This window comes from Neovison vison, chromosome 6, assembly GCF_020171115.1.
Source record: "Neovison vison isolate M4711 chromosome 6, ASM_NN_V1, whole genome shotgun sequence".
NCBI classification, from domain to species: Eukaryota; Metazoa; Chordata; class Mammalia; order Carnivora; family Mustelidae; genus Neogale; species Neogale vison.
In genome coordinates this window covers 157761102-157775657 of record NC_058096.1, presented here as the reverse complement: position 1 = coordinate 157775657, position 14556 = coordinate 157761102, and the positions used below count along the sequence as shown (strand labels likewise).

Sequence of the window (14556 nt, the reverse complement as noted above, 5' to 3'; positions counted from 1 at the left end):
CCTCATTTTGAGGGGTAAGAATTCTTAGCCCCATTGTACATATGAGAAAACAGGTTTGGGGAGGTTGATGAAGGTCACAGGCTCATGAAGTAGAGAAAGGATTGTTGGCATGGAAGTTCAACAGCAGCTTCTTTGTACCACCTGTTCCGTTGGGATGTTGGTTTTCTTTGTGGTTACTGGGATGCTGTGGCCCTTCACTGAGCAAAATCTCCTATCACGTGGTAATTTTATTCTGATTTTTTAGGACTCTCTACTGGAGACTTCACAAGCTTTCTTGTAGTTTTGCAGTTGTAGACACAAAATATAGACAAATCCCAGCAAGTGCAGTGGGGGGAGGGCGCGGAGGTGGGCAGATGAGGCCCTTCAGCCTGATAACCATTTTCCTGAGAGGCCTCTCTGCTCTGCGTCCTAGATCTTTCCTTGCTGTAAGCATTTGGCTTTCACATCTGAGTAGTGGTTTGATGGTCTGTGTTCCAGTGGTAGTTATTCCATTAGTCTGTTAGTTTTGGTCATCATGTGACTTTTCCTCAGTTCTGGGCTGGGACTCTCACTGAGCTGTGACTGTCCCCTGTTCAGGGTCACTTTTTAGGAGGGATGAAAGCTACCACAGTGTATAATGGCGTGGGCATTTTGGGCTGCTGTAACAGATCTACCACAGACAGAGCATCTTAAACAACAAACGTTTATTTCTCCATGTTCTGGAGTCTGGGAATTCCAAGATCAAGGCCCTGATCAGTGTCTGGAGAGGGCACTCTTCTTTGTCCTCACGTGGTGGAGAGCAGAAAGAGGCAAGCTCTCTAAGGCCTCACAAGAAGACACTAATCCCATTTAAGGGGACTCTACGCTTGTGGCCTCATCTAACGCTAACCACCTTCCAAAGCCCCGCTGCCTGATACCATCCCACCAGGGAGTGTGGTTTCAACATAGGGATTTTGGGGCGACACGCATTTAGTCTATAACACACAGTAAGTTGAAGGTACGTATGCTATTTGTGCCCATAAAGTAGCTTGCTTCTGCTTCTAAAGTAAGGAGTTGGCAAAATTGGTACTAGATTCTGGGTGGAAAGTATTTAAAGATTATGAAACATTAAAATTTTAAAAAATTTTGTAACAAATACATAGCATAAAATTTACCATTTTAGCTCTAATTGTGCAGTACATACACTCACTATTGTGCAGCAACCACCATCCATCTCTAGAACTTTTCCATCCTCCCAAAATGAAACTCTGATCCTCATGAGTTTCCCGCGTCCCCCATCCTGCACTCCACCCCAGCCCTGGCAACTGCCATTTTATTTTGTCTCAATGAGTTTGACCTCAAATAAGTGGAATTCATGCATTTATTTGTCCTTTTGTGACTGCCTTATTTCATTTAACATGATGTCTTCAGGGTTCATTCATATTGTAGCACGTGTTAGAATTTCCTCTCTTAAGACTGAAAAGTTCCACCGAATGGATGTATATACCACATTTTATGTATCCATTCATCCATTGATGGAAAACATTTGTTTCAAGGACAAGAATATTCTCACGGTGACTGTGGTCCACGAAGCATGACGGTATGAGGGAAACAGATTGGGAGGCAGGGACCCTGCCACTTAATCCTACCTCAGGCTCCTTTGCTGTGTGGCTTTAAATAAACTACTTGCTCTCTCTGAGCGATAGTGACTTCATCGGTAAAAGAAATGGATGGAGTTTGAATTATAGACATGTTCTAGAGATCTCTTCCCCCTTAAAGCTTCTCTCACGTGATTGTAAGTTGCTGGCTTTGTGCAGTTTGCTTTTAATGCCCACCATTGCTTAATTGTCCATTATTTTGATAAAATGTTTTCCCTTCCTCTCTAACCTAGCTATTTAGGTCATTTGCCCTTTTTTGCCCCCTTCACATTTAGACTGTGGTCCCTCACAACTGTGGGCAGTTTTGTCTTTTTGGTTTTATATGTTGAAATGTCCTGGTTACTAGTAGAGTTCTGTCTACCCAAGTTACTTGTCCTCTAAATTGTTCAATGACCAATTATTTGGTATTCACTCAGAAATTGAGCAAAACCTCAGGAATAATTTGAGACTAGAAACCCATTTTTTTTCTCTAGTTCCTGGATAAGTTCAGGAGCTATGAAAGAAACAGTTTTTAAAATTGATGCATTAGAAAGACGACTTTTGAAAGATGAACCTTTCTCAAATGGGAAGAGAGATTAGTAAGGAATAATATACCACCTGTAGATCTGGATCTTTCCATGGGCTGGTTTTATCCCACCAGTGTTTCAGGAGGAGTTCAGGAAGTGACCCCACCCAGTTTAATTCTTGAATGAATTAAAATTCATTAGTGTAAGTCCCATGTATTGAGTTGTGGGTTGTGACATTTGGAAACCAGTATTTTCTCTTCTCTGAATTGCCTTCTGTTTAGACAGAATTTAGTAAAACTGGCAGCTAAACCAAGGAAAATACTACCATTTTTAGAGTAAAGGAGCCATACAACTTAATGAATTTTGTGTGACACAGGCCAAGTAACCCAAATCCACCACAGCAGTGAGACAGAGCTTTCCAAACTGTTCCTGCCTCCTCCAGGTGATTTCCAGGTCCCCTATCCACCCACATCTTTTGCTTGAGATTCAGGTCCCTGGATTTAATGGTGTCAGGTTTATTGCAGGACAATGGGCTCCTGTCATGCTGACCTTGATTCCCCTTTGCTGCTTCAAGATGGAGAAATGTTTTTTTTTTCCCTGGTGGTGAGGGAGGGAACCAGCTTGTTGTAGCTCTCTGCCTAGCTATATCCTTGGAGCAGGTGGCTGCTGCGTGGACGTGTCCAGGAGCCGCCAGGGCCCCCGGCCTGTGTGTGTGCAGGAAAAGGGCTTCTGGGAACACCGGAGACTAGAGGAGGTCCCACCCCATCCTTCCAGCCTGCACTGCCTGGACTCCTCAATGGAGGGAAGGACTGTGACCAGTGTGTGGGGGGGGTTTCTTCAGGACACTGGGAAGGGGCAGCCTCCTATCTCCAAACCTAGCTCCCTTTTCAAAGCTCCTGCCTTCTCAGGAACGGGATCTGGATATTCTATCCTATTCCCCTAAGGCCTCAAAGGAGAGGGGATTGCCTAGGGGAGAATTAGCCAATCTGGGTTTTGAAAGCCCAGAAACATCAATCCTTTTGGGTCCTTGTCGAGCTCCAGTCACAACTGCCACTACTCTTAGGTCTCTGGGGTTAGTGGTGTCCTTGGGTGGAGAACTCAGGATTCCTGGTTCCTAGGATGCAACTCCTTTCCGAGCCAGGCTGGGGGTGGAGGTCAGGGAACCGGACTGATTGGAAGACAGAAGGCAGTGCTGGCAGAGCAGGGGCCACAAAGGTCCCAGGTAAGCAGGTTGAGAGTTCAAGTCTTAGTGGCTGGAGAAATGTACCTGCTCCTGTCTCATTTCCACCTGGGCCTTGAGTTTGTGCACAGAGGAACGTGTGCACACCCTCCCTTCGTACACTAGCACTAGCACATACCAGTAACTGGCACAAGTTGGGGGCCGTGAGATCAATTAGTTCAACTTGGTGTTGAATAAACCATCAACTATGATGAACAGAGGCATTCTGTGATGGGGAGAGGGTATCAGTTACATTGTGCTGCGAGATTACACGGACAGAGAAGCTGAAGAGGAGTGATGGGTTGGGGCGGAAGCATGAGGACTGGAGCCTCTTTCCAAGTTGAAGTGGCTAACCAAGAGTTAGAAGTTTCTGGGAGGTCAGAGTTATGGGTACTAGTCAGGAGCCCCACATGGTTTGATTCCTTGCTCTAGAGCACTCTCAAGAAGGCAGGTGTAGACCCTGGTGTCTCAGGAAATCAAAGCCAGTGGGGTGGAGACTGTTTTCTGTGTGTCCCTGACCCTCAGATCCGAGGTGCAAGACTTTGAGGAGGAGAAAGACAGGTTTTCATATCTCCTATTTTTGGAGTCCCTCTTGCAAAGGAGACCTTGAGGTTGTTTTCTTTAAAACACGAAAGATTCCTGGGTAATTCTTATTTGTGTCATAAATTTATAAGGCTGAACTGGTGTGTCCTGCACTGTAGCTTCGTTTAGCTGCTGGGGTCTGAATTTTCTTTGTTTTATTTGCCTCAGAGTTATAGTTGGGTATTTAACTCCTCAAGTCAGTGGGGGGTGAATATGCTTCTTGCCAGCCTTTCCAGATTTAATATAACTGTTCGGGTTGGGACATTTTGATCCTTCTTGCCCTTATGCTATTTGATGCAGGCTTTACTATTAATTTTTATTATTTCTTGCCATCAGACAGTTTGATGCACGATCTCTTTATGACTTTCACAAGCCCCACTCCCAGCCGGGGTGCAAGACTTTGCAGAGAACAGGCGAGTCCCATCGTCCCTGGGTTGCTTTCTGGCAGGCCTATGAGTTCTCCTTGGAATAACTGGACAAGGAGGGAGGAACTGATTTAGCCCTCACAAGGAAGAGGAGTAACTCAATTGACATTCCATTGTAATTTAGCAGTCGGTTAATGGCCACTTACTGGAAAATGTTACTAGGCTCTGTGGTGAGTGTTGTTAGAAACTGAATTACTCTGTATATTTCCCCAGGGCCCTTTTCCCCCTTCTCCTCTCACACAGACGCTCTCAGAGTGGCAGGAAGTGGCCCTATGTTGCAATCACAGCTGCATTGTTCCTTCATATTATTTCTTTTGTTTCAAAATTCAGTATATTGCCTTTAATGGTACCCAAGACTTGCCACGAGCCCAGGGGTCACCTGGGGGATCGCTGGGTTATTTTGTTGCGTTCCCAAGTGCCTAGGAACAGCCATGAGCTCTCGTCTGGCAGTATAATTAATTTGAGTTATCTGAGCTGAACTCTCAGACTGTCTGACCCTCCTGATCACACAGCTGAGCTCCTCTCTCTATCTTTACCTATGTGGTGATTTCACCTGGCTGGTCACTTCCTGGGTTTTGGGTAATCACTCACTCCACAGAACCTTCGATGGGCCACAGAGGTGAACGTATGTGAATCTTGGCTTTTGCCATTTACTAGCTGTGTGACCTTGGGCAATGCACCTAACCTCTCTGAGCCTTGGGAGTTTTGCCTCTTCACAGATGGCAATATGGGCTCCCAGGGATAAGAGATCAGTGGAATGGCATGAGTGGGTGTGGCTAACAGGGCCTAGAACATGCTGCACACTCTTCCCTCCAACTTGAAACCCCAGCACAGAAGGCCTCTTTGTAGGGTCAGCATGTTGGGAACCGTGAGGGAATGGTGGAGGAAAAGCACTTAACCATTTGTGTTTCTGTTGACCTGGAGAGATCTTCCCCTTCGTCAGAGGATGGAGCTGTCAGTGTGTGGCATCACTGCACACCAGCAGGGATGGTGTAACTGAGTGCTGGAGCAGGTCTAGCGGGGAACCTCTTCCTGTAGCCCCAGGCTCCGTTGGCCACTGTCTACTTGGATGGCAGGAATCATCTTGCCTCCAGCTCTGTGGAGCGTCACATTGGGAGGCTTGGTTGTCCTCCAGGGGACTCCACACAGGGTCATGTTTTCAGCTCCTTTTCCTACTGGGGCTCTCCATCCTTTCTGAAGTAAATGAAATAATTACCACTGGCCTCCCACTTAATCACCATGGCTGCTGCTGCTCCTCCCCCACAGGCGTGGAGGGAGTCCACTGGGGTGCTTGGCTGTCTCCGGCCTGATGGCACCAGATCCTGGATTTTTGAGGTCTGGTGGATTCCAGAGACTTTCCTTCCACGCCCCGGTCTGGAAGGCATCCCCAGGCCCAGCCCGCAGCCGTGCACGGGGAAGTGGCCAGCACGCTTGGCGGCCCCTCCACACGACCGGCACACACTGACGAGGCTGTGGTTTTCTTCTTTCCTTCCCTCCCCTCTAGAGTACAAGAAGAAGTACGGAGAGGAACATGGCTCCTGCCAGGCGGGGATAGCGGGCTTCTTCACTGAGGTGGGTGTCCGCCCTTTGGGCGTTTCTGCTCTCTTGCCAATGTTGGTTGCCTGGCAGATTATGGTCTCAGTAGTTCCTTGAGATGGAGCTGCTGAGGCCCCACACACTCGAGCTGGGAGGGAGTAGATTCTGGTCCCTGGATGTGACATCCAAGGAAGGTGACTAATGCTGGTGGGGGCTCCTCCTGGCCAGAGACCACGGTTGGGGGTGGGGGCGCTGAGCAGGCTCATTTGGAGGAGAACCTATGTAGACAATTTCTCTAAGGAGTCGTCTGGACCCTGAGTCCCGGGGAAGGAACTGATTCAAAGGGGTGCTGGTGAAGTGGTGCTCAGTCAAGTTTGTGTCGTTGCCGACGCTGAGGAGGGTGTATTAAACATCCCCTCCTATCGTTCTTCCCTACGTGGAGAGACTTCATGATTTCATACATAACTCAGCCAAATTCCAAATTCCATTTCCAAATTCCAAAGGACAGTCGACTTGAATACTTCTGTACCTTCACAGACGTACCACCACAATCTTTGGCCAGACGGTACAACTTTAGGGATGGTTCTTAAGTGATTCTTACCTACCGTGAGTTCACCCTTCACATGAGCCCCTTATTTCCCGAACATCTTTTGATCATCTGCCGTGTGCAGTATTCCATGCCGGGTCCCATAAGTGGCTCAGGCATCCATGGAGTTGTTTAGGCTGAAACAAAAAAGTACCTTTTATTTCTGATTCATCTGTAATCCTATTCTTTTAACCTCCTAAGCATATCCCAAATGTGACAGCTTTAATTGCCCACCACAATCACCCTTCTGGAAGAGTCCTTGTCATCACCTGGAGATCTTCTGGTCTTGAACTGGTCTCCCTGCATCTGTTCTTTTTTTTGGTAGTAAAATACACATAACATGAAATTGACCATTTTGACCATTGGGAAGCCAGCAGTCCAGTGGTATTTAGTACATTGATGGTGTTGTGTAGCTGCGACCTTTCTAGCTTGAGAACACGTCCATCACCTCAGTGCGCCTCTGTTCTCCACCCCTGTCCCTGTGTTTTCTGCACAGCAGCCTGAGGAATCTTTCCAGATCAAACCCTGTCATCCTGTCTCTGTGGCTTCCCATCATACGGTAGATTAAAATCCACACTGTGTCCCGCCCATGGGCCTGGCTTTCTGACATTCTCTCTCCTCCTCTTGCTCCAGGACAGCAGAGAGCTGCAATATCCAGGGCAGAGCTGCCCACCTTAATTTCTGCAATGGCTATTTAAATTAAAAAGCGGACAGTCAGCAATGCAACATCTCACTCAGAAAGCAGCATGGAAAAGGTAGAAAAGTCAGAAATGTTGTCTTTCACTCTCAGACCAATGAACATGACATGCTTCCCCCCGACCCTGCTGTCTGCTCCCTCTCCTTCTTACTGTATCCCTTCGCTGTCGCTTTGGTACAATGCTTATGACTGTCTACACAGAGATCCCTGGGAGGCCCAGTGGACGGTGCCACCAATCATCCTCACTGCTCAGACCCCAGTGAGCAAGATCTCTCTCCTATTTCCTCTCCCATATCCAAGCCATCAGTGAGTCCTGCTTCCTGTGCTCCCTGAACCTATCCCAGAGGCCTCCATTTCTCTCTGCCTCCCCTGCTGCCCTGCAAACCTGGGGGACCATTGTCTTGTGCAGGGTGCCACCACAAGACCCTCCTGATTCCCTGCTCCTGCCCTGCCTCCTGACAGCCTCTTCCTAAAGGGCAGCCACAGCTACCTCCCCAGAATGAGAAAAATACCGTGGGCACTCCTTTGCTCAGAGCCTCTGTCTTCCCATCATATGTACAGTGATATCCAGACTCCTCTGTGTGGCCACCTGGGTCTCCTTACCTTTCCTGCCTCACCCATGACCTGGCCTCCCAGATGCCCCTCCTCCAGCCTCAGAGACTTGGGACTCCCCTGGCCACATGGGGCTGGAAGTCCCCAAACATAGCGTCTTTGTGCACAAGTACACGTTTCCGCAGAAGACAAACGTAGCAGAGGGATTGCTGGGGCCAAAGCTGTCCAGCATCTGAATTTGGGTACATCCTGGCAAATTGCACCCCAGAGATGTTTGCCGACCGACAGGCCCCCAGTTGTGTGTCATCGTTCCTACAGCCTCTTACCAGTAATAATTTTTCTCATAAAGACATCTCGTTTTGCTAAAATGTCCCTTTATCTGCTTATGAGTGTTGTTTAGTGTTCTTCAAATATTGGCCATTTGTCTTTTTCTAGAAATTGCCTGTTTATGTTCTTGGTCCATTGTTCTGTTATTTTTTCTTCCTTTTGATTAACTGATTTTTAGAAACTTGTAAGATACCTTTAACACTAATCTCATCTCTTTTTACATGTTGTAAATTTTTTTCGTATTGGTCTGAGTTGGCTTATGGTGTCTTTATTGTACTCCCATGACCCAGTCCTATTACTGCAATCCATCAGTCATTTTCTCTCTGGATTCTCGACTTCTCGGGAAGACTCTCCCTCTCCTAAGAGTACAAAATATGCACCTGTGATCTTTTCTAGTACTTTTACAGTTTTTTTCTTTTTTATTTATTTTCAGCATAACAGTATTCATTATTTTTTCTTTTAAAGATTTCTCTCTTCAATACAACCTGGATTTCTTTTTGCAAACATTATATGGTAGAAACAAACCTCATTGTTTCCCTAAATGTGTAGTTGATTGTTCTCCTGGTGGCCTGCTCACCAGGTCTCCTCCTCCCCATTGATTTGAAATACCTTCTGCAGTATGCCAGGCTCACACTCTCCTTCCATCTTTGTGCTCGGTGAGATTGTACAGTCTCTGTGGCTGTCATTTTTCTGGAAGGTCTAGCAGAGTCTGACTCTGCCTGGGAGGCAGCAGAGCACCCCTGAAAGTCCACAAGCAGGTGACAGACACCGTGGATGGCAGTGCTGGGAGAGAGAGGCCATGTGGGCTGGGGTCCCTGGGGATTTAAAAGTGTGAGGGCCTGGAGGGAGACCAGGTGGGAGGCTGTGATGTGGTCCAGCTACAAAACAACAGGGCAGGAAGAAGAAACGACCAGAGGGATGGGAGAATATAAAGGCAGTATCAGTGGGCTGGGTGGCTGAGGACTGTGGAATGGAGGAAGTAGATTTTGAAGCAGGGTTCTGGAGAACAGGGGTGCCCCAGGGGAAAGAAGGCTATCTAGAGAAGAGTCACTGGGAGATAAATGAATGGGCCTGCTTTCAGCACATGCAGTGTAAGGGGATGGATGGGACACTCGTAGGTGTTTTTAGAAGATAGTTGGATACAGGGAACAGAAGCCAACCTGAGTTGGAAACTCTGATCTGGTCATTTCTAGTACCTCTCAGAGGGGACTGACTGTGGTCAGTGTGGAGGTGGGGTTGGGGGTGAGAAGGACACCTCCTTTTGACAGTGGGAGGAGAAAAAGGAGACTCGTTGCAGAAATGAGAACACATCAGAGATGTTGATGGAGAACTGAGGGAGAGGAGGAGTTCCCAGGGAGCGGGTGTCATTATGGTCTCGGCGGCTGGAAGGTCAGGGAAGACAGGGCACTGGGGCTGGGTGGAAGGAGGGCGTGGTGGGAGGAGCAGAAAGGGCAGGGGTGGAGGGGAGCCCAGGGGCTGTGTGAGCTCCAGATGACCAGAAGAACAGGAGGACCTATTGAAACTCCATACTCTGGGAACCGTGGAGCCTCAGCATGTACTGGCTGGGCAAATAGCCCTGGGGCCGTGGTGCACGGATGGGGGGTCGTGGGGCTAGTGTCAGGGAGGCTCAATCCTCTGACCCGGCCACTGTGTCCTGGCTTCCTTAGGCTTTGGCCTCCCTAAACAGGAGGTCTTTGAACTCACTGCCTCTCTTGTTTCTGGAACTTCAGCTGTTGGAGGCTGAGCAGGAAATGTGGCTGAAGGGGTCATGCAGCACTTCTCCCCTGCCTTGCCCTCCTGCTGACCCTGTTACTTGGGCTGGCTCTCGCTGCAGGCCAGCCTGTCCCTGCACAGGATAAGCAAGCTGGGTATGCTTCTGTGGCCTCCAATTACTCTGGCCCAGGGTGCCTGATGGTCTGTGACCCGGGGGTTGCGAAAGCTGTTTGAGCTACAGATGTCACGTGAGTTTCACCCTGTCACTGAGGATAAAGGAGAGCTTCCTGGGAACTTTATTTTTGTAGCCTGGGTACAGATACTTTGTGAGTAGCAAGAGAAGACATAGGCCAACCTCCCAGCATTGAGGCACTGCCATGGGAGCCTGGAGACCCCGGGTAGAAGTCTGGGTGCAGACTTCTGTTGTAGATCCCGACTGCGCCTCTGCCCCCTGCCCGCCCGTGCCAGCTTGCAGCGGTGAGAGAAGTCCGAGGCTTCTGAAGCACACCCCTGTGCCTCTGGAGGTTCTGCTAATAAATGCAGCTGGGGAAAAGGTCTGCACTGTTTATGGGAGGCATTCCACATGGGAGTTAGGTAGTGTGTACCATTGTGTTGGCTGTTCCTGGGTGGTGGGGATGCACTGATGCCATTTTCCTGGCACTGGTGACCAGTGCCAAAAGGGCACAGGCATCATCCCTGGTGAATGGGAAACCCAGATACAGAGAATTCCAGGAAGACACTATTTTCCTGCCCTCCCCCGCCCCCACCCCTGCCCCAGCCCTGTGGGTCTCAGGCTCAGCCTCAGGTTGTCTAGTTTGAACCGAGAGAGAAGGAGGCATGAACACGAAGATGAGAGTGAGACAGACCAGAGCTTTGGTTTAAAGGTTTTTGAGGAGAGCGATTACCTTGTTTTATCAAACTCTGTGATGTTTGAGAGAGCGGGTGTGGGCATGGGTTAGACATACAACTCTCGATTGGTATGCTGAATGGATTTAAATGATCAGAACACAGTGTGCCTACCGCCTGGTGTCCCAGAGAGCCTTACAGGTCTCTGGTGACGGTCAGGGCTTTGGCTTATGAAGAGCTGCAGGTGGAGAAGCTCTACACGTGGTGTGTGCCCCTGGCACCGAGGCCAGCGGTCATTATGCTCCCTCACGCCCTGAGCGTTTGGACACCCGATTCCTAATTCCTTTCTGAGCTCAAGGCCAAGGAAAAAGTCTCTCTCCTCTGAAGAACCAATCATTTGTCTAATGTTCCTTCTAGAACTAGCCCAGCCCCTTACACAGAACAGAAGAGTGCAGGGGACAGGAGCAAATGGATGCACTCACCACCTGTGTTTTTTCAGTGATGAGCTCTGAGTGCAGGAAGTGATACGTTTTTATAGAACAGTGGGATGCTTCAGAGAGGCCGACTTACCAACGGCTCCCGTGGGGGTGGCTGGGACCTCAGAACCAGAATGCAGTGCTCCTCCACAGTCTTTCCTGGTCTCCCACCTTCCTGAGTCACCAGCATACGCCATTCAGGCAGGATCTGGTGGCTTGTCTTCTGTCTGTGCTCACACCCGACTGCTTAAGGTTCTTTCCCAAATGGCCCGAAGCACACGGGTTGTTCAATGCCTCGCCCTCTTGCCACCACGGTTGCATGCCTGCTCTCCTGCCCATGCGATCTTTCTTTGCTTTCTCTTCAGATGCTTCTGGCTTGTTCAGACATTTGCTCTGTGGAATTCAGGGTGACTTTATATATTGTCATCAGAAACTCAGGAGCCTCATAGCAAGATCTAGCCTTTAGGGACTTGTCGGAAAGGAGCCCCTTCTGACAGTGGTGAGGGCAGCTCTGCATAAAGGGCTAACCTGGATGGATGTTTCTGAAATAGAACTGTGTGGGGACTCGAGGGGTCAAGGGAGGGGTGGGTGTGCTTTGGCACTGAGAGGTCTCGGTGACATTGCAGGGTCTAGTGTCTGCTGTCTGCATGGTCTGCACCTTTGGGGTTTTTGTGTGGCTGAGGGGTTTCCCCAGAAATTGTCTTTATTTGTATAGAATTTTTTTCAAAACTGTTTTGTATGTTTCCATGGTGCCTTCCCCTGGGAATGTCCTACAAATGGACTTTATTGATCTGTGTATCAAGTATAAGCTTTCATACATGATAGTAGGTGCTTAATATTATTGATTGAAAAATTAATGATTTTGTTAGGAAAATAATTTCTATCATTTCTTATTGCAGTGTAGGTACTTGGGGAAACCCAGATAACCAAAAGAAGGGATTCCCTGTTGGGGAAGGAAGGAATGAAAGCCACAGCCAGGGCCACCCTGTGGATGCAAGGAGGCAGTGGGCGCCTCCCCTCAGAACAGCTTCTACACAGCATGTGCTCCATTTTGAAAGTACTGTGTGTTTTCTGAGGTGACTTTCTTGTCAGTGTTTAATCACTGTTCTGGAATTTTGAAAAACACTTGGGCACCTGGGTGGCTCAGTCAGTTAAGCATCTGCCTTCAGCTCAGGTCGTGATCCCAGGGTCCTGGGATAGAGTCCTGCATCAGGCTTCCTCTTCAGTGGGGAGTCTGCTTCTTCCTCTCCCTGTTGTTCCCCATGCTTATACTATCTGTCTCTCAAATAAGTAAAATATTAAAAGAAACAAAAGTAGAATTTTTTAAAAATACAAAATAAATTTTAGGGATGAGAGAGAGATAAAGAGAAAGAGACAAAGAGAAAGAGACAAAAAGGAGGAGAAAGACAAAGAGACAAAGAGAGACAAAAAGGAAGAGAAAGAGAAAGTGACAAAGGGACTGAAGAAGGGAAGGGAGTGGAGAGATCCCTGTAATCCTGTCACCCAGTGGAAAAAAACACAAGTGTTTGGGGCTTCTCCTTCTGGGCTCTGTTTTGTCTGTCTGTCCACAGTTGTTTTTCCTTTTATAAAACGTGACCCTAGTATACATATTTTTGGCCTGTCCTCATTAACTCAGTGCTGTGTGGCTATGTCTCAGGGCTGTTACATCTACAGCATTTTTGCTGCTGCAGGATTCTGCTGAATGGGTGTACTGTGGTTTTGGATGCCAGATGTTAGATGTTTAGATAATTTCCAACTTTTTTTCCTTCCTTTTTTTTTTTTTAAGGTTTTACATATTTACTTGAGAGAGAACATGAGAGTGAGAGAGGGAGAGAGAGTGCATAAGCAGGGGGGAGGGGCCGAGGGAGAGGAAGAAGCAGGCTCCTGGCTGAGCAGGGAGCCCGATGTGGGACTCTACCCTAGGACTCTGAGCTGAAGGCAGACGCTTAACTGACTAAGCCACCCAGAGGCCCCTAGATCATTTCCAAATTTCTTTAGCCCAGTGACAATGCCTATTCTTATGGGTGAAGGCATGTAGTTATTCATGCTGGATTCCTTAGGCAGGTGCCTCATTTGGAATTACTTGAAATTGTCATCAGTACTGCTTATTAGATGGTTTTGTAACTCAGACCAGCTCTTGTCCCCATTGAGGGTACAGGGGCATTTGCCCCTAATGCAAATGCTGGAAATCACTGTGTCTTTGTGTTTCTGGTTTTTCTTGTTTGTTTGTTTTTAAGATTTATGTATTTATTTTAGGGAGAGAGAGCACATGCACACATGAGTGGGGAAAGGGGTGGAGGGATAGAACCTGTGGGGCTAGATCCCATGACCCATGAGATCATGATCTGAGCCAAAACCAAGAGTTGGATGCTTAGCTTACTGGGCCATCCAGGTGTCCCTCTGGGTCTGTTTTTAATAGCAGTGCTGTCTTTTGCTGTCCCGGGTCTCTTTACCTCCCTCAGGGTGCCTCTCTGCTTTCTTGATTTTGTTGTGGGTTTGCAGTGGGCCACAGTGGCCACAAAAGCAAGCTTTACAGTCATTCCTGAGAAGAGCATCCTGAGTGAGGGCCTAGGGAGGAGGGATTTCCTTGGAGTGTGAGTGCATGGTTTTTTGCAAAGATGCTTCTGCTTATTGTTTTCTCTATGCTCTGTATGGGGCAGGTGGGTTTGGGGTCCAGGCTGTGTGAGGGGGTGGCGTCTTTTCGTGAGCACTGTTTCCTGGAATTCTGCGATTCAGGACAGTGTGCAATATTTGTCATTTCCTTATTTGATCCTGTTGTGGAGGTGAGGAAGTATGCGTGAGCTTATCCGTGGGTAGCGTAGGGACCTGGTATGTTCCTCATTCTTGCTCACTTATCCTTGTCTTTACTCCTGATGACCCCGTGTGTATGATGGATTCCATAATATCAAGGAATCTGGCGATGGAGTTTTCATTACCCAGCCAAAGAAAGTCCTTGGTGTGAGGCATCTTTGAGTTGTTGGCTGTGGCTGTGGTTCTCATTATACCACCTGCTCCCCTCTTCAGCTTCCCTCCCTGTTTATTTACCTTTGGGTTTCTCTTCGGTAGGAGCTGGTGGTGATGGGTGCCCCAGGGTCATTTTATTGGGCCGGGACAGTCAAAGTGCTGAACCTTACGGACAACACCTATTTCAAACTGAATGATGAAGCCATCATGAACAGGCGGTACACTTACCTGGGTGAGTAGCTCAGGGATGGGACAGGTAAGAAGGGGACACGGGAGTGATTCTTACCTGGCTCACACACTGTTCCTTTACTGGTGGAAAGAAGAGTTGTTGGCTTTCACATCCATTGTTCTAATTAGGTACACTCTTAGCCAGGGCACCTTACATTGAGCCTCACACCCAGCGGGTAGAGAACAAAGGAGGGGTCTGAATTAAAACTGATTTAATTACAGAGCTGACAGTTGAATGTCCAAGGAAGCAACATTTTTTCTTACTTGAGCAATTACTTAAGTT

At 48.1% G+C, this 14556-nt stretch overlaps 1 protein-coding gene across 1 annotated transcript in view; it reads left to right on the top strand.

Moving 5' to 3' along the window:
• ITGA9 (integrin subunit alpha 9) overlaps nucleotides 1–14556 on the top strand; it is a 336018-nt gene that overhangs the window by 33851 nt on the left and 287611 nt on the right. Inside the window, exons 5-6 of the mRNA XM_044252696.1 lie at nucleotides 5853–5920; nucleotides 14148–14277. Of these exons, the coding sequence (XP_044108631.1) occupies nucleotides 5853–5920; nucleotides 14148–14277 (198 nt within the window). The remainder of the gene's footprint in view (nucleotides 1–5852; nucleotides 5921–14147; nucleotides 14278–14556) is intronic.